This window comes from Mus caroli, unplaced genomic scaffold (genome assembly GCF_978045245.1).
Source record: "Mus caroli unplaced genomic scaffold, Mus_caroli_1 scaffold_17, whole genome shotgun sequence".
NCBI lineage: Eukaryota > Metazoa > Chordata > Mammalia > Rodentia > Muridae > Mus > Mus caroli.
The window spans coordinates 41,207,478-41,228,257 of record NW_028227272.1 but is presented as its reverse complement, the minus strand read 5'-3'; the positions used below and the strand labels follow the sequence as shown (position 1 = coordinate 41,228,257).

At 44.5% G+C, this 20,780-nt stretch overlaps 1 protein-coding gene across 2 annotated transcripts in view; it reads right to left on the bottom strand.

The window, feature by feature from the left end:
* Positions 1 to 6,324: 6,324 nt before the first annotated feature.
* Usf3 (upstream transcription factor family member 3) overlaps positions 6,325 to 20,780 on the bottom strand; it is a 52,270-nt gene continuing 37,814 nt past the window's right edge. For both annotated transcript variants that reach the window (XM_021184405.3, XM_029470300.2), the window contains 2 exons: positions 20,412 to 20,508; positions 6,325 to 17,565 (listed from right to left, as the gene is read on the bottom strand). In XM_021184405.3, coding sequence (XP_021040064.1) covers positions 11,150 to 17,565; positions 20,412 to 20,508 — 6,513 coding nt within the window. In that variant the 3' untranslated portion in view covers positions 6,325 to 11,149. The remainder of the gene's footprint in view (positions 17,566 to 20,411; positions 20,509 to 20,780) is intronic.

Below are 20,780 nucleotides of genomic sequence, written 5' to 3'. Positions count from 1 at the left end.
GCAAAGCTTTTAGAAAGGGGGATATTTGGGTTGGGAGCATCTTAATTCATCATCAAATAAACAAAAGCCTCGCCTCCTTGCCTTGGCCATTGCCAGGTCCTCTCCTGCTACAGAACAAACATGCGGCTGGAGTTTGCTCCAGCACTACTGGAACTAGGCACTGGAACTGATGTCTCCACTCCTGACTCCACCCCAGAGCCGAAATGGCAGCAGAACAGATGATTCAGGCAGCAGCCATCCCTTAGGCACCCTGCCCAGAGAGTACAGATCGCTGAATCAGATCCTGATACCCTACCCATTTTCCACGTAGAGAAACTGATGCTTAGTGCAAACATTGTTCATTAGGTGAAAGACTGCTGCAGAAACCTGAATTTCCAGTCAGTAAGGTGTGACTCAGGTCAGACCAGGCACAAATTGTACCACGGGGAAGATCCAACCATTCTCTGGGTGTGTTTCTACACACGTAAGACACACAGCCTGGGTCTATATGACTACTGAACATCTGAGCTTATTAACAGAAAGCATGACGCTCAGAAGATAAGTAGTTGTTACAGAAACCCAGGTTACAATGAACCTACAAGGCCATTTGGAGAGTCAGCCAATGAAACTAAAGTTTTGGAAAGGTTAGGTCTCCAAACTGGAACAGCAGGACTCATGCAAGGATGACTGCATGTGTTTCAAAGCAGTGATTACACTTAGCAAAGAGCTGAAGACGGAAAGACTCTCCTTTTTAATTAAAATGCACATGCTATAAATTTTCAAGTTATCACTGGTAGTCTACTGGTTCAAAAACAAAACTGAAAATGGGGAGAAAGCAAAGGAACGATGTAGTGGGGTTTCCGACTTAAAACAAACAAATAAATAAATCAGGGGCCTGGAGAGATGGCTTAGCACTTAAGAGCACTGACCACTCCTCCAGAGGTCCTGAGTTCAATTCCCAGCAACTACATGGTGGCTCAGAGCCATCTGTAATGGGATGGGATGCCCTCTTCTGATGTGTCTGAAGACAGTGACAGTGTACTCACATACATAAAATAAATAAATAAATCTTTAAAAAAATCAGAGATTCAAATACTTGTCAAGAGCCAAAGGGACACACTATACAATTTCTTTTTTAAAATTATTATTTATTTTTTATTTCACATGCATTGGTTTTGCCCGCATGTATGTCTCTATGAGAGTGATGGAGCCACTAAAACTGGAGTTACAGACATCTGTGAGATGCCATGTGGGTGCTGGGAATTGAACTAGGGTTCTCTGGAAGAGCAGCCAGTGCTCTTAACTGCTGAACCATCACCCTAGCCCCTCTAATTTTCTTGTACGCACACACACACACACACACACACACAGAATGTAATATATACATAATCTGCATGTTCACTCCATAACATCAATCAAAAATCTAGAATCTAATCTAACTGAATCATGGATTTCCAGAAAAGTCCCTGCAGCCCTAAGTCCTCCTCTCAGTCTGGATGCAGGCTCTCTGCAGACGCACAGATTGGAAGCTGACTAGGGGAGATAAGGAGACACCACTAATGGCCAGCATACAGAGAACAAGCTTAGCTAACAGCTAAATTCCCCAGCATCCGTGGCTTACGTGACTGTGTAGAAAAGCAGGACAACTGTCCTATTCACACAGACCCTGTTTAAATGATCGACTGCTGAGCTTTTCCACGAAGCAGAGCGACCCTTTCTCCTCGTTTCTCACAGGAAGAAGAAAAGGCCAGAGTAGAAGGTAGCACGGCTCAGCTAGTTAGACAGAGATGGAGGCCGGAGGGTCAGTCTCAAGGGTAGGGAGGTGGAGAAGAAACAAGACGTTGCCGTTTTACAGATTGGTTGTTGTTTTGCAACAGTGGGGGGAGGGTGTAAAAACCCTTTCAAATATACACTTTTTTGTCTTCTATGACACCTGTGAGGTAGGCAGGGCAGGTAATAGTTAACAACAAAGCAGTAAAAATTAACTATGACACAGATAGGTGGTTATGTAACTTGCCTGAAGCCACCAAACACAAAACAGTACCGTAGATTTTTTTTTCCCCCTAAAGAAAGGCAGGAGGGTGAAGCACAGCTGTGTGGGCCATCGTGCAGTGTGACTGGCAGGCTTCTCTGTGCACTACTCGTGTGCCGGTGCCTGTAGGAGCCAGAGAGGGCATCAGCTCCCCTGGGACTGAAGTTACAGTATATGAGCCACCAGGTGGGTGCTGGGAATTGAACCTGGGTCCTCTGGAAGAGCAGCAAATGCTCTGAGCCATCTCTCCAGCTCTAGAATATCACATCTTAATCTCAATTCTTAAGAAGCTAGAATGAAAATATTATGCACTTTGAGTTCCTGTGCATGCTTTTCCTGGGGTACTTAAGTGCCATTTGTGGCTTTTATTTTATGTGTGTGTGTGTGTGTGTGTGTGTGTGTGTGTGTGTGTATAATTTTATGTTATAATACATATCTATAAAAACACAAAATACATATTTATATATGATTTATATTTTATATTAGCATATATTATGATATAGATACTTCATACCTATATCATGTTTGTTCATCTATTGCAGGCTTGGTATTGAGCTGATAGATTCATTTATTGAGAGTCACTGGAATGTGAGGATCCTGACCTGATAGTCAGGTGGTTTGCTAGTTAATGAAGTCATGATTGATGGAATTATTTGGAGGTAATGGAAAATCTTGGAGGCACGACTTAATTGGAGAAAGTAGGTTATGCCTTTAGAAGGATGTTATTATCTTTCTTTTGAAAAAAAAATTTGTTTTATTCTTAATTAAGCATGTATGTGTACACGTGTGCAGGTGCCCACAGAAGCCAGAAGTTGTCATCCTTTAGTTACTTTTCTGTTACTGTGATAAAACACCATGACTAAAGCCATTTACAGAACAGTTTATTTGGGCTTATAGTTCCAGAGGAGTCAGAGTCCAATCTTGGCTGGGAGACTGGCAGCAGACAGGGCAGCAGGAACAGGATGCTGAGAGCTCTCTTCGTTTACATCAAGTAGGAAGCAAATGGAGTGAACTGGAAGTAGGCCAGACTTTTTACTCTCAAAGCCTGCTCCAGTGACAAACTTCCTCCAGCAAGCCTACACCACTGAAACCTCTCCACACAGCATCACCAACTAGGGACCAAGCATCTAAATGCCAAAGATGATGGGGGACATCTCATTTCAAACTACCACAGAGCCCCTGGAACTAGAGCTAGAGCCAGTTATGAGCTGCCCAACACGGCTGCCAGGAACCATACTGGGGTCCTCTGTAAGAGCATCACATGATTTAAACTGTTGAGTCATCTCTCCAGCCTCTTGAACCCTGACCCCTTTGGCCTGTCACTCTGCTCTCTACTTCTTGGCCACCAGGAAGTGAGCTGCTGCACTGTACCACACAGTGCCACGCACAGACCCAGAAACAAAGGCTCCAGCTAATTTTAAGAGTGGTACCTGGAACCCACGATCCAAAGTAAATCCTTTCTCCTTTCCAAATGTTTTCTCAGGAACTTGTCATGGTGACAAAGTCAACACAGGACAAAGACTAGATGTGATGGTTAACCTTGTCAACTTGATGAGCTCTGGAATCAGCTGAGAGATGTTCCTTTGGCCAGGTCTACTAGAGTATTTCCTAAAATGATTAACTGTAGGGAGAGACCCTCCCCCAGGTGGAAGACACCTTATAGTGGGGGCCCAAGCCCAAGGAGGTTCTAGGGAAAAGCTGTGGCCTTTCTCCTGCCTGCCTTTAACCCTTGCTGGTGAGTGACTCCACCCCATTGCCACCACTGCTACTGTCAGCCTCTGCTGTTGCTGGAAGCCAGCCTTTTCTGCCTTCCAACATGAACTAAAGACCAGTGGTTCTCCAAGAATGGCCTTCCAGCATCAGACAGGACTGCTGAAGTATACAGCCACTTGGACTGGACAGCTACTGGCTTTTTCAACAGACAGCCCACTGTGCAAGAGTCCAGCATGACTCATGTAAGCCAATCAAATAAATCCCTTGTGTGTGTGTGTGTGTCCACTCAATCAATTCTGCCCCTCAGAGAATCCTAATACTCCAGTCATAAATGAGACTAACTGCTGAGTGTCTGCTGTCCAACGCAAGGGGACACCTAACCTCTGAAATACTTTTTCTTCCTATGAAGCTATGCTGCTTTTTTCTAAGTATTCTTTTTTTTTTAAAGATTATTTTATGTGAGTACACTGTAGCTGTCTTCAGACACACCAGAAGAGGGCATCACATCCTATTACAGATGGTTGTGAGTCACCATGTAGTTGCTGAGAATTGAACTCAGGACCTGTGGAAGAGCAGTCAGTGCTCTTAACCACTGAGCCATCTCTCCAGCCCCCTAAGTATTCTTTATGCTGAATTTGGGGTTGAGCATTTTTGTATTGTTTTTACTCCACCTGTAAACAATCCACTGATTTGTAGGCATCCATAGATAATCAAACTTGGGGCCCTGGCTTCACACATGCACACTTACCACAGAGCTACACCTCAGCCTTACGCTTTATATCATTTTGGCCAGCTATAATGGTATATACTTGTGATCACAACTTAAGAGGCTGGGCAGGAGAGCTGGTTCCAGGTCAGTGAGGGTTGTACAACGAGACCCTGCCTCAAAAAACAAAAGCCAAGAAATATAAAGCTTATGTAAGTTTTACACAAAATAACCTGTTTATGTTGTTTTATATACATTTTTATTCTTTTTTTTTTTTTTTTTTTTCGAGACAGGGTTTCTCTGTGTAGCCCTGACTGTCCTGGAACTCACTCTGTAGACCAGGCTGGCCTCAAACTCAGAAACCCACCTGCTTCTGCCTCCCAAGTGCTGGGATTAAAGGCGTGTACCACCACACCCGGCCCAACTTCCTTCTTTTAAAGACAGGGTCTCACTGTGTAGCTCTAGCCAGCCTCAAATTCAGGGATCTGCCTGCTTCTGCCTCCCACATGCTGGGATTAAAGGTGTGTGTGTCACCATTAGTGGTCTTCCAACTTTCTGTAAAAGATTTAACTTTTAATTACATGTATATATGCTGGGGATGCATATGGGTGCATCTGCCTGAAGAGGCTGTTAAGATCTTCTCCCTGAAGCTAGTCACAGACGGTGTGAGCCACCTGCCATGGGGTTCTCTGCTCTCATCAGCTAAAGGCACCATTCCAGCCCCATACCAACCCTTATCTCACATGCCTAAGCGTTCGTCTCCTTTTCCACTGTGAACACAGTTGAGGACACAGACTGAATCCTCACTGACTACCGTTCCATGTGTGAAATTCTAAGTTTACTTTTTGTAAGGAATATACAGATGTGCAACCTCTTTGAACAGTTTAGCCTCCATCATAACTGATTTACTTAAGGAATAACACTTAAGAACACAAGCCCAATGGCAAAGTGTCATGGGATTTTTTTCAGATAGGTGAAACTATGGCAATACACTACTTCAGATGCAAAACAAGCAGACTTGAAGAGAACTGGGCAGGAAGAGAGAGAATTCACAATGCAAAAACTGCAAAGTTTATTTTCTTAAATAAAATACTATATTCATGTCTATACAAATAATTATTACAACCATTAAAATGTTACATTTAACAATAAAAATTTCAAAACTTTAAACAAGAGCATGTTTTGGAATATTCACATCCTAATACAATGCATTTGTAAAAAGATGTCAAAATAAACAGGGCCCATTCTTATTTACAAGTGCGGGACAATCCTGGTCCTATTATACATCTTCTTTGTATTCCATTACAAAACAAACCAGTTTCCGTTAGCATTATAAACCAGGCGATTTACAGTTATAGGACACAGTGCCCAGCAGAGTGCTGGCTGGGGCATAGACAAGGCATCACATGACCGGAGCACTGAAGTCATGTTCCCCGGTGCTTGCCTACGTAAGCATCACGCCCAGTGTATCTATAAATAACCTGTGACGGTAATCACGTTCTCCTCGATTTTCAACATTTTTAAAAAGCCAAAATGAACACACATGCGAGCACACATGTACACACACACACACACACACACACACCCTGCTGAAAGTGGAAGAATTTTCCTTCACAGTAACACGACTGCAGCATCTTAAGCCACACTGTCTGGTCCCTTCTTGGAAGCTAACAGTTCAACACCCCACACATTCACCACTATAGTCAAGCTCTGTGCTCAGAGGCCCTGCAGGTGAAAATGACTTTAAGACTTCAAGAGCAGGAGGGAGGGCAGAGATGTCTCAGAAAATGTGAGGACAAAGTTAAACGGGTCGAGCTTTAATTTCCTAGTAGATAATGCACGTACAGCTGTACACACAACTGGGCCCAGAAAGTTTTAACTTTTTTTTTTTTAAAAAAAGTGTGCTACATTACAAGAGAGGTCTACCCACGTCTCAGAACCTTGTGGTGGGTTCCGCATTCTTCCAGAACAACTTGCCCAATCTTCTCAACCTAGGCTGACTTGTGTTTATGAAGCACCTGACAACTTACATGCGCCCAAAGCAAAGATGACCAGGTAGAGTGTATGCAAATGTAGAAAGAGGACGTTGAAGGACTGCCTGTCACATAAGCTCTGTTTACAGGCTCAGCTACACAACTCGCCAGTGACTGTCAGCGGTGGCTCAGGGGTGCTAAGGCAAGAGTGAGGAGCATCGGCTGTACTTGTCGTCTATGAGGCGTCTGGCTACAGGGCATGCGCCATCCCTGAAGCTCCTTTGCTGCAACACAGGGCTGGCTGGGTGATATGTCTCAGGATCAGAGGCACAGTTTCGAGTGGAGTGCAGTACCAGGACAGAGGCATGTCATCAGAAGCAGAAGCTCTGAGTCCCAGGCCCTAGGTGTGGTCTCCCAGCCTGTCTGGACTGGCTCCATCTGAGTGTTGCGAGCCCCACAGGAGCTACTAAAAACACTACAGGAGAATTCAGCACAGCAGGAGCAGAACACAGAGCACAGTTAAGAAAAAAAAAAAAGTAAACAAACAAACACAAAACCTTCCTTTTTGGTAGAACTTTGGGGAAACAAAGCTGGAAAGGAATCTCTAAAAGAAGCTAGTTTGCATATACATATTGCAAAATCATCAGAGAGCAAGTCCACACTAGTGTCTCTGGTCATTTGCTAATTGTTGCCCTACATATGTATCAGCCACAGGCACACTTCCTCCAGGTAGTCAGTACCCACATGACAGGATTGCTGTGACTCTCATGTCAATAGGAACTGAAGGCTATTTCATTTTGGCATCACCTTTACCTTTCCTTCCACCACAGGGGGAAAATCCACCGAGCCAAGGAATGTAGTTATTCCCACATACAAAAATCTCTTAAGTCAAGCTTTAAACTAATGGCATTTTGAGGAATTGTTGCCTTTTAAGAAAGAGGCATAGGGGTTGCCAAAAGGTAAAACCTGGGTCTCACTACTACACAGTGATCTAACAGGCTGGCCCCATCACATCCTAACTCAGGGAGAACTCTATCCCAGGGCAGGGCCAGGCTGCCTGCCATCTATTTGATGTGGAATAGCTAAAAGAGCCCAAGAGCCTGTGTTCCTGTGTGGAGAAAAGGTATGGCCAAGAAGAAGCAAGTCTCAGTCCTTTCTTAACAGTTTAAATGTCCCATTAGAAGGTGCTTCTACATCTTCTTTGGAGTGTAAGTTTTAGCCTCTCTCTGAGATGGTTAATATTAGAAGGCAAAGGAAGCCCTGAAAAATGCTTAAACAACCGTGTGCTTTAAAAAGGCTGATTTAAACAGCTAGCCTTCATTGTAGCTCCACATACTTCTGATCTGGTCCTGTGACTGCAGCAGATATCTCTACCTCTCAACCCAGAGTTTGGATCCCTCAGACTTCCAAAATCACACCTCTGTGGAAATCCTGCCCTCCCCTCGGAGAGGAAGTGACATCTGGCATCTCAGAGCTGTTCTAGTAAAATCAAATCTATAACATCTGAAGAAATATAAGACTTGTACAAACCCAACGTCTATTAAAAACATTAAAATGGATTTACTTCACCTGTGATTGACATATTTAACAAACTCATTGAAGAAGGTTACATAGAGAAATCTGAAAAATCTCCACTTCCTTAGAACTTCCTGTGGAATGCTGAGAGGAACTGAGCACTTTGGCCAATTCTATGTGATCAATAGTTAGAACAAAATGATCCAATCAATGACCCTCACTTAGGAAGCAGTCATGATAGGTACCCAGACTTTTAAACCAGGCAAGAGCACAGTGAGAACTCTTTCTCATCTGAGCCCGCGTATGAAATGCTATCTAACACACAAATACACTGTCTTTCCTCAGAGCCACATGTGAGCAGGAGCCTAATTACCTGCTGACCTTTACATCTCTCTCTCTCTAGATGGTCACAAAAGGCTGATAGCCAGAGAGCATCACAGTACAGTATTCTCACCATCAGAGCCCTGGTGCAGTGGTGCTCTCTCAGGGCAGAGCTGAGCTGCAGTCAGTCAGCCAAACAAGAATAACCCAAAATGGCAACAGGTTCTAGGACTCCTACGCTGCTATCTCAGGTGGCACTTCTCAGCATGGAGGCAGAGTGCACCTCTAGTCTCAGCAACCTAGGAGGCTGAGGTACAAGGCCTGCGTATGCCCAGGAATTCTAGGCTAGTCTGGAGAACGTGGCAAGATCCCTGTCTCAGAAACAGAACCTAAACCTGAACTCTGTCCATGCCATGTTATCTTAGCTCAAACTGAGCAAGTGTGTCCTTCAGAACTCAAGAGCCACCATGATGTGAGGATACATATGCGACAAGACAGCTACCAAGAAGAGCTGGTGGGACGGGGGTGACTGGCTATACAGAACACTGCCCTTAGAGAAGCTGGCAGATTGGACCTTTCAAGTACAAAGAAAACGATGAATTTTTGCCTAAAAGCAACTGATAAATGTTCTCTTTCCCTCAGTAGCTTTCCTACTGTGGTGTTCACACATTAAGTAATGAACTTGTGAAGTTCTCTTCTACCCCCCAGGAATGCTACGCAGGAAAGAAACACAGGTTTGCCTAGTTCACCAGGAAGGGTGATTTTCAAGGGCAGCAGAAACAGAGGGGTTTGGGTAAAACAGGTGACCAGGCATAAGGGATCCTTTTGCTGAGCCTTTAGAAAGGCATTTAGTGGTAACTGCTCTGATCAGGCGCCGGGTGGCTTTTTTACTATAAAAAGAAAGCAACCCCCCCCCAAAAAAAAAACAAAAACAAAAACAAAAAACCAAACAAACCAACCTTCAAAGCTGAAACCTCTGCTGGTCCTTGGGCTTGCTTCCGCCCAGCCAACGGGCGGGCAGTTCTGTGTACCTCTCCCTCTATTCAGTTTTTAACAGAGTGTAGCTACAATTAAAAGCTGAGTTTAAACGTTTAAAAAAGATTCAGTACAAATTTCTTCTTAGCTTTAACTTCTCAAGATTCAGTATATGTTTAAAATTCATTACTAATTCATTGGGGTTAAAAAAATATCTACAGCGGGGACCCTTTCCTCCCATTGGGTCACCTCATGCGGCTGGACGTGAGGGTTTGTGCCCAGCCCTGTGTAACTTCTCACGCTGGACTGGATCTGGGGAAGAGAGGAGGTGGATGGGGCTGGAGAACTGCAGTTGGGATGTAATGTTTGAGAGAATTAAAAAAAACGTTTTCCTATGCTTTAGAACAGGGACTCTCAGCCTTTGGAGGTTGAATGACTCTTTCCCAGGGGTCACCTCAGACCATCCAAAATCACATATTTACATTACAATTCCTAAGAGTAGCAAAACTAAGTAGCAAGGAAACTAATTTATGGTTGGGGGTTACCACAACATGAGGAACTGAGTTAAAGGGTTAAAGCGTTAGGAGGACTGAGAAGCGGCGCTCTAGAGCAAGCCTCAACTGCCCGTTTGCAGACAGCTGTTCTAGGGTTATTTCCAACTGAGACAAGATTATATCCATTTACCATGTGCAACATGATAAATACACATGTGTATATGACACACATCTCCAACAGTGAGGACCAGTCTCAACCTGAAAATCATTTCCACACCCACTCTCACTCACAAGCAGACACACATAGTGAAGGTATTTTTGTGAAGCACCATTTCATACCTACAAGAAAAATAATGAATTCATTTTCTTATTATAACTGTTATGAAGGACAATAATGTAATTTACAATGTCATATTTAATATAAATAATCAGCAAATGAAAAGACTGAGACAGCTTAAAACTCTACTCTGCAGTATCTGAAAGGCTCAAATGTATCTTCTAAACACAACATTTACTGAGCAGTTCTAACACTTAAGTGATTGTGAATTAATGTATTTGAAGACCAAAGAAATAGAATGAAGAGGGAATACTAAATCAACATAACCGATGAAGCACTGGTCACTAACTGACACCAGATAAACCCACAATACAACTGCTGTTATTCTTTGGCCTAAGGCAAAACCTAAGTACTAAGTGGAAAACATTTCTGTATTTTGTCTTAGCTTCATATTTTTAAGGCTCATTGTCTGAGGAAGACTTTTGCTTTACAGAATCTTGGCACATTAAAGGAGAATGTGGCTCCCTATTTTGAAGAACAGGAAATTTAGGTAGTTTATTAAAAATTATAATTAAGAAAGAAGTCTCTATATCAAAGCTCTGGATGAAGGCTGACCAAACATTTCATTTATTTTCTATCTGTCTGATATTTTTACTTATGGGATTTCAACTCATTATCAATTCATTACTCGCCATTCATGGCTTAGAACTGTTAGATGTTGACATCAGCAAGCACCTATGATGAATCACGATTTCTTTCAAGTTGCTTTTACTTTTGGATTTGCAACTTAGCCATCTCAACTGTCTATTTTATAACTTCTCAGCAACTGAGTTTAAGATCTCAGCTCCCACCTACCACCCAGCATGTGCCAAGATCTCAACTTCTGGCTGATTAGTACTTAGGGAATAACGATTACAAATCAAACTTGGAAAGGTAAATCACTTAGAAGATTAAAGAAAGCATATCACTCAGGAATGAAAGATGATTGCTTTGACAACCCCAGTGTATGCATCCTCTCTGACATGGCTTCCTTGTAGTCAGAAGCTAACTGAAAAATGGTTATCTGATACAAAGCCACACACCCACATAAGCTCTCTCAGTGCACATGTGTGTACAGAACAGTTATCATTTCAACCCAAACCTTCACAGTTAGTTTCTCTGGCTTTAAACAGCTGAACTGCAGTCATGACCTAAAATATGGCTTATGTTGTGAGCAGGTCTGTTTGAGGGCTGCTTGGAAGAGTCAGAGGCAGAGGAGTTTGCTATGGTAAGCAAAGGTGACATTGCTGAGCCGTCAGGAAGAGCCGCTGCTATTTCCGGAAACAATGACGTCATATTGAAATTGGATAGGTGAGAGTTGGCCATGTGCATTGGTGGCATCTCAGGGAGAAGAGGGAAACTTGGCTGAGCAAAGCCAACAGGTCTGGGAGGAGATAAAATTGACCCAAATCGGTTGTTTAAACTTCCACTGTTCACTTTCTCTGTGCTAGGATTGGAGAACATTTGATTAGAAAAATAAGGGATTGAAATGTCATTGGACAGAGTAGGATGAGCAGGGGAGTACGGTGGGTAGAAGGAAGGCAGAGTGTTCTGGGGATCTACTGGGATGAGAGCTGGAGCTCGGGTGGCACTAGGCTGAGTGACCTGTGGAATGAAGGAAGTATTAGCATTTATTGGTGGATTCATGCCACCCTCAGGAATAAAAGGGAAACCGAAATTTTGTGACAATGAATGCTGGTCAGGGCCTGAATTATCATTAGGTACTTGTGGACTATCAGGCATGAAGCGAACGATACTTCCTCTCTTCTCTGCAGCAGGTTGCTGCCGTCCAAGAATCATACTGCCACTAGTGGGGAGAGGAAGATGAGGAAGACTTGGGTCAAAGACGTTACTGTGCCTTTGATTTCCAGAACGATTCCTTTCAGGCTGGCGGATTTTGGAGCCACTGCTGTCCTGCAGGGGATGTCTTGATCTCTGGGCAACTGAAGAGTTAGCCTGCCGTACAGGAGGCCCTTGGTCAGCATTCCCATGAGACACAGATGGGTGTGGCAAAGTTGGCCTTGCAACCCCATGCATGTTGGATGTGACAGGAGGGTTCATGTGGCCCTTGGCCCCATGACTGTCAGTAATCCTCATGGGATTGGACTTCTGTACAGAAACATTAGGACTGGTGTTTCGACCTTGAATATCCCCCGAGGAAGAGGAACTCGAGAAAGGAATATTCAAAGTGCTGCTCCTGGGGTTAATTGCACCTAAAGACATGTCACAACTCTCCCTATTCTGACTTTCACTCTCTCTCCTGATATGAACACTCTCACGAGCTGGGGGACAATTATACTCAATTGTTGAAGATGGACCACACTGTGTATTCCTTGGATGTTCAGAGAGTGACCTTTGACTCCCAATGACCTGATCACCAAGGTGAGGAGCAAGCAGGCTCTGCATGAAACTCTGGTGACATGTATTCTCACTGTCCCTTGGTGGGACAGCATTTCCTGTTGGGATGCTCTGAACTGGTGGATAAGATAATCGTTTTTGTCGGTCTATTGGTGGTGGGCCAGTGTTTTGACTAATTCGAAAAGCCTGGGACTGCATGCTTCGCAGTGATGGCACAGGGTTACCTATTTCATTGTTTCTTGAAGATTGTACTTCAAAATTACTCTGGGGCTGTTGGCTGGCTCCACCTGGTTTGAATGTCTGGCAATCAGAAAGGCGGATATCTGAGGTGACAGTATGATCCATGCGACCCTGCATATTATGAAGTGCCAAGCTCTTATTTCTGGGAACATCAAGATAACTTCTCATTTCAAGCTGGTCTGAAACCCTGGAACCCTGAATCGATATGCCCATTCTCTGGTCTGAAGTAGAAGATGACTTTCCAATGAGTGCTTCGGCAGAGTAACTGGAGACTCGGTTTCTCTCTGGCCTGTGTGGAGCGCAGGTCATGTCTGAAGACCTAGTCACAATACTTGGTTGGGACACCATTTGCTGCTCTAAGCCTCTTGATGGTAAAAGCCTCTGCATTGGATTATGCCCAGATACGTGGTCAGAACCCTGCTGTCTGCTTCCAACATCCTGTTGCTGGTGTAGAACATCCTGATTGAGGTGGTTCTGGGGATGGCTATGGTGGCCCCGGTTAGTTGAAGGGTTTTCACAGCTCTTCTCTGGCTGGGAACTTGCAAAGTGTTGCTGCAGCTGTTGCTGCATCTGTTGATGGTGAGGATGTGGCTGGCTACTCTTGGGTCTTGACTGGTCAGTCCCATGGTGCTTGGGTTGTAAGGATAGCTGAGATGTAGGAGTGCCCTGAACGAGATTCCTTTTCTTCTGCATCTGAACTTCCTGTTGTAGAGTTCTCTGTTGGTGCACAATATGGGGCTGGGAGTGGACAGCACTGTCTGCATGAGGCACATGATGCTGCAGCTGATACAAGTGATGCCTCTCTCTTAACTGCCCTGCTTGCTGCTGCTGCTGCTGCTTGATGTACAGATGGTTGGTGTGCAGATGAGACACTCCTTGAGGTGGTACATGCTGCTGCAGTGCCTGCAGATGTTGACCTGCCTGGGTTTGCTGCTGCTGCTGTTGCTCAGCAACTGAAGGCTGAGAATTACACTGAACATCCGTCTGCCTCAATGCAGGAGCCACAAAGTTGTTACTAGGTGGGAATAACCGTGCAAGGCTATCTCCATGTGCTGGGTTGCTAACAGGTACAACTGAGTTTGAAGAGTTAGGGGTGATCTGACTCGCCATCATTTGAGTTTGATCAGGAATGTTGTCTGGAGTCCTGCTCATCAGGGGCATACTTTCAAGCCTGAGAGGGGCTGGCTGGCAATGCTTCTGACGTTTGGCCGAAGATAGTAAAAGATCATCTTGCACAGTGCGCTTTGCAGAATCTTTACGACTTTCATGACTGGGCTTTGAAAGCGGTTCTTGAACCTGTGGGTTTGGTATGGCGCTAGCCATGCTGTTCAGCTGTTCCTGGGGATATTCTGTCATCAGAGGTGGCACAGGAGGCTGGCTGCCATAAGAACTGGATGAAACAGTCATATTAACCGTCACAGGATTAGAAGTTTGATCTGAGCTCTGCGATAGACCTGTGCAACTGACCAGAGGATGGCTGCTGATGCTATTCTGATGGGTGAGACTTGGTGGCTGAGAGGCTGACACCTGTATGGGGGCATTTGATCCTTTAATTCCCAGAGAACAGCTTGGTTTTTCAAGAGGCCTATCAACTGTCACTTCCACAGAATCCTGAGAGTTAAATTCATTTGGTGTTGGGTCAGCTTGTCCCGTGCACGTCTCCTTGTGGATCTGTGGTTTAAAGGGCTGGTCTCCCTCTAAAGAGGTTTCAGAAGGCTTTGGAGTAACCTCCTTCACATCAGCCTGTGTGCCAAGCCTTCCCTTCTCAATGCTCTCCTGGTCCAAGATGGCTCTTGCGGCAAGGGCCACAATGTCAGTTTGCTCTGCAAAGGTGCAGCCATCACACGTGTTAGATGTTGTACTGCTCGTCACATCTTCTCGAGCTGTTTCGGGAAGCATGGATGCAACCGAGAAACTACGACTACTGCCAGAGCTGGTTGACAGAGGAGAGTCAGCCTGCCTACTGGTGAGCAAAGACCCATGGAGAACCTCCTGATCAGGGAGGCAGGAGTGGGGCTGTGGCGGGTCTCTCTCATCGCTCATCAGTAGCAGTTCCTGCTTGGGAGGCAAATCAACATTAGAATCACCTATCTTAGAACTTTCTGGAGAAAAGTCAGGATGCTCCATCTGGACTGAGATAGATGACTTCTGAAGGTCCTTTTCTTTAGCAAGATCCGACAGCAACATAGTTAGTCCCTGCCCCTTTAAAGGCCCTGCTGTCTGCATGGTGTCCAATGAATCCTGCTGAACTGGGCAAGGTTCTGCCACAATTTCTACCTCAGAAATACAGTCAGTGCTTGACGTGCTCGTAGTGGATGACAGACCAGAAACCTGAGAAACCAAACTCTGGGATTCGATAGGAGATGGAGTCAACACGTTGGCTGAAGTACAGGATTTCATATCACTGGACAATGCTACAGAACATGGTGGTGTACCCTGAGATGTCTCTTGTAAAATAGGAGTAGAATCTTTGGGTTTTGCTGGCGCCAATACAAGCTGTTCATTTGTTTCAGATTCTTGGGAAGGTGAGCTACAGTCTTCTGTTGACTTAGATTTGGGATCAGAGTCAGGGATTACTGATTCAGAATTCAGAACGTCCAAAGTATGTGAAGCAGAAATACTAACATTCTTTGCCTGGGACACAGCAACAGACGATAAGCCAATAGGGAGGCTGTCCAGCAGTCCATCACTGCATGATGGCTCTGCTGAGCTGTTTATTCTGGGGCCATCTATCTTGCCCACATCTCTGACTGAATTCAGGGGACATGCTGGCTTGTTAGCTGTTAAGTGTTTCTTGGCACCTGGTTTCTTGCTCAGTCTTTTTGATTTCATGGTAGAGGGCAAACAAGTGACAGTGTTTGTTGAGGAAGTTGTTGCAAGACTGTAAGTAGTGGATGGTGTAGCTGAATTATCTGCTGTTATGGTAGCTGCTACAGTTGTTGTTAGTGAAACGCAGTTAGCAGGGCTGGTTTGACTGTTTGCAGAAGTCTGAGGATTAGCAGACTGGCTAATAGACAATTGTACACAGCTTTGCCCAGCCATCTGTGATATGCTTTGATTGAGGCTGGCCAAAGCCCCAAATGTGTTCAGGGCAACATTGGTATTTGGATCTTCGCTGGTGGTGGGTTGAATAATTTGCATAGGGCTTTGATTTGTAGTTCCTGATGAGGACATCACAGGCTGCAAAGCAAAGAGCTGTCCGTTTAAAGAAATGGTTTGAGGCTGCTGTTGGTTTGACATGGTAACAGAAAAAGTCTGTGTTGAGTTAGATGTGGATAAAGAGGAAGGTCTTGGTAATATGTGGACAAGATGCTTTCCTCCAAAAGTCTGTGGGGCTGGCACACTTTGCACTGAATTATGAGACCCTATTATAGCACTGGCTCCATTGACAGGCAGTCGAACAGGACCAGGATGGGGAGCAGAGAGGAGTGGCAATGGGTTTTGATTAGCCGCCTGTATGATGACAATCTGTTGACCTACTGTTTGGTTGGAAACCTCTGCCCTCATCATTGTTGGGCATGGGGTTGTGCTTGGTGGCTGAAGAATGATGACATTTTGGTTAGCTGGAGCTGCAGTGACACCTGACCCAACTGGCTGAGCCATCTGAATCACTTGCATTGCTGAATTCAAAGGAAGGATACTTTTGGGAGGCTGAGACTTAACTTGTGGCTGGGCAATTAGTGGTTGCATAGGTAAGGGTGGACACGAAGGCAAAGTCACCACTACTTGCTCAACTGGCTGCCCATCTGTTGAAGGAGAATTATTTAGGGTGATGCCTGTAGCCACGTGCTTGTGGTTGTTTGGGGTAGGGCTGGTACCACACTCATTTAATGCTGGAGTTGCAGCAGAAGATGGTGGCTGGCTTACAGGCTGAATAGTGTTTCCAGCCAGATGCAGTGTAGTCCACGTTGTCTGTGTATTTCCGGCTGAAGAGATTCGGGTAAGGCTGCTGATGTTTTTTAGTTCTGAAGCACTGACACTTGAAGAAGGCAGAGAACAAGAAAGAGTCCAACCACCCTCCAAAGGGTTTGCAGAGAGACTGCTCACTGGGAGGATACTCTTTGCTACTGCAGTGTGGGCTGGCACCACCACTGTGGCTGTACTTGGTGAGTCTACAGTCTTGCTACCACTCACTGGAGAAGAGCCACCTGTAGATCTGGGAGGCTGGGAGCACACTGTGGTGGTAACTGACACAAGGGTGTTTTGCGAATCTGCGCTGGAGCCCTGCATTGCCGGGCTGGACTTGTTTTCATGGTGCACTTCGGGGGCAGCTGCTGAATTGCTGGAGGAGATGCCTGAGACACACGTGACTGTTTTCTTTGATGATTTGGGGCTCTCCTGTGCATTGTTATTTTCTGAAGCATTTTGATCATTTAGGCATGTATTCAAGGAACGATGTGGGTGAGGGTCAGGGCCAACTGAAACGGTGACCACTGAGCCACCAGTGGCACCCAGCACACTTGATTGGCTTTCAGAAGTAGAAAGTTCGAGAATGTTTTGAGCAGAAATGGCAGCGGGAAGACAAAGGGGAACAGACTGGTTGGCAGCCAGCGCAGACACTGTAGTCTGATGCCACGGCTTGTTTTCAGAAGGGTAAACTCCAGAAATAGACACGGGAGTCACAAGCTTGCAGGTCCTCTGCACTGGCACCACATTGGCGGTCTGCTTTTGCAAGCCATGACCAACATTAAAGGTTATTCCCTGAACAGCTGTCCCCTGGCTGTTTCCCCCAGGCTGGCTCCCGTTGGAATAAACGATGATGTTTTTCTGGACCTGGTCACTTGGAATAACAACAGACACCTTTGAGGTTTTCAGATTGCCTTTCCAGTGGATTGTGGGGTCATCATACAAGCATATGTCATTTGCTTTCAATAATTCAATATATCGGCCATTTTCTTTTTGGATTTCTTCTAGTTGTTTCCGTAGCTTTTTAATTTCTTCAGCTAAAATATTAGAAATAAAGATGTAAAAATATAGGTGAATGTCAGTAATTACAACAACTTAAGCAAAACTATATGTGCTAAGCCACTGAATTCCAATTCTCGCCTTCAGATGCCTCAGCAGAACCAGGAGCTCTCTGCTGCTGTAAGGTTTTCTTCTTAGAGTGGTACCTCAATCCCCCACCCCCCAAAAAAAATTCCTTCTAAACTCTACACTTGTAAAGGCCAACCACTGAAAATCTCCTATGGCGTACAAGTCTCAAAGTTCCGAATCAAAACCTTTCCAGTAACACAGCTAACAGGTAAAACCAGGGAAGACAGGCTAATTCCTGTGACATGCTTGTGATAAGCTAAAAGCCTCTTTGTTCAGGGTTCCAAGTATAGGGTTACCACAACTGACAGGCTCTGAATAGTATGACACAGAATGCTGAGGTGTAACCCTGTGAGTCAGTTCTTAACTAGGCCTCAGCTCAAATCCACCAATTTGTGGGACATTTTTCAAAGCAGTCTGACATAGTAATAGTCCAAGGGTGGCCAGGACATGTTATAGATATCCTCACATGGACACTTGTGTTATTATCAAGGTTGATTGGTATAATTCTTAATTCTGCTGATGTTCCATCTGACTGACAAGACCAGGTTCAAACCATGCCAGACACTAGCATCCCTTTTGGCAAACGGCTTTGGAGCTGGACCTCTGAATTTTCATAGTTATAATCTTAGTGGTGATTATATTTGTCTTGGACTTTGTGTGCCCACAGTATTATTTTTTTTTCTCCTCTTGTTTACAGTCAATTCATCCTCAGATGGTCCTGCAGCAATCAAACTCCATATAGCTCAAAGTCAGCAGGAACATAAACTTTATTTAAGTCCTTCTACACCCAATACAGCCCCAAGCAGCCAGACTATCTAGATGCCGAACACCTAAAATGGCTTTCGGGTTTCATCTCTTAAGGAGGTAATGTGAGGTAGGTAGGTAGGCAGATATTAGCAGGCTTGGAGGTCATTGGGATGAGCCCTTCTCATAACCAACAGGTTTTAAACAAAGACCACAACTGCAGGGCTCTGATATTTGGTCAAAGGGATGGGATCTATCGCATATCTGTAGCCCTAGGTGAAGATGTGACATTCTGAACTAACTGTAAGATGACTATTATAATAGTGTCTGTGTGTGTGTCTGTGTAACCTTGTAAGATTACTATCTGGCTAGAAGCTTTTTGATGAAGAATAAGAGAATAACACTGTCCCCCTCATTAGGAGTCTATCAAAATGGGCATGTTAATATGTTCTGGACAGGAGCATATTGATATGTTCTGGACAGGAGCATGTTGATATGTTCTTGGACAGGAGCATGTTGATATGTTCTGGACAGGAGCATGTTGATATGTTCTTGGACAGGAGCATGTTGATATGCTCTGGACAGGAGCATGTTGATATGTTCTGGACAGGAGTATGTTCTGAAGGGGAAGTTGTCTTTTCTGTCAACTTTAGCATAAAGCATGCTTCCAATACAGATTGGGACAGTGGTCTTTGACCACTGTCTGCCTTCAGCCTTTGACTGTGTTCTACAGGAATGGTTCCTTTGGCCACTGTCGATCCTTAAGAAGGTACTGTCCTCTACTATATATTAAATGAAACAAACTATCTTCTACCAAAAGAACAACAGCAAACAATACAGGGATCAGGTAGTGGATAGAAAATATGCACAGAAAGAACCCAAGAACCTGTGATCACAACAGAGATGACAGGAGAGCCACTGAAGCTGTTCCATGTTCTGCCCCACCCTGACCTGGCTGCTAGGCCTTTTCTGAGCTGCATGTGCTTGGTAGTTTGTCATTAGCTTCCCTTTTCACTAAGGTAACTTGCTTGGCCTAGCCTTGAGTTCTCAAGCAAAGGAACTTTCATTGGAAGTCTAAAGATCATTCTAGCCTCAAAGTATCTTGTGGAGTACTTCACAATGTTGCAAATACCAATATATCTAGCTGTCTGATGGAAGCACCCACAAGGGTAGTCTGCACCATTAAAAGAGAGCTGACTTAGGAAAGCAGCTTTTTAACTGAGTGTAGGGAAGAGTTCTGAATGCCGCCCTCCTGGAAGGGTTTCCAATACTATTCTTGCCCAGTGCAAGCAGTGTAGCATACTTAAATGTAGTCCAACATTAGTAAAATATTGTTCCTTTTAAGGTGGTCTACTCCTCCTTTTAAGGTTTGTCACAGGAAACCCTCTGTTCTTTTCAGAGCCATAATAAAGGCCACCCAACCGGCCTCCCACCCTGAGCTTTACACTGGCTGGAAGCGTTTCCTTTCAGCTTCTCACCAATGCTGGTTGGTAGAAAACTCGCAACTCACAGCACAGAAAGATACACCTAAAAATCAAGCATTTTAAATGACCTGGCAGTTCAATATACACTTTATACTAATGCAACCAATTATGATGTGAATACTCGGTCTTCTGAGTCAATGCATTGTTAAAACCTGGCCCAGATCTATCCTCTAATATTGTTTATAAGTCACCACGAACACAGCTCCTCTGTGAGTCATCTTCCGAGAGCCTCCTAACTGCAAGATCCAAGTGGAGCAGCGGAGATTTAACACCATTAGGTCCATGACTTAGACCAACATGAAATACCCAGAAGTAATCAACACTGAAGCTACATGTTTGTACAAGATTAAAATTAACCCCAGAGGAAGGAGAGGAGTTCGGCTACAGTGATCTCATTTGCAATGCTTTCCCCTGCGGTGCTTGAAGGCAAGCCTATTCTGAGTTGAGGGTTGGGGGAGTTTTCCATGTCCTCAATGCATGTCACTGCAACACAAACAGGAGACAGCAAGACTCGGCCAAGTCTCCACCTTGTTCACTGCTCCCTCCGTTGAGCAGGAGCTCATCATTCTGCCGCTTCAGCTCTGTTATGTACTTAAAGGCTTGGTCCAGGATCATGTTCTTGCTCTGCAACAGAAAAGTAACAATTTCAACATTTCAATAAAAGGTAACACCTGTAAGAAGACATGTAAAATGTGATAGCTTTATTAGATGTGATACGCAACTTTTAAAAATACAAATTAGACACGAAGTTCAAAAGCTTCTACTGTTCATATATCTATTAAGCAACTAACCATTTGCTATGTGTCAGGCTCAGTTCTGGATCTAGGAATATGGGCAAAAGCATGAAGAACTGACTTCAATTTGCTGAAGATAAATTTTAAAAGCAATGTATGGTG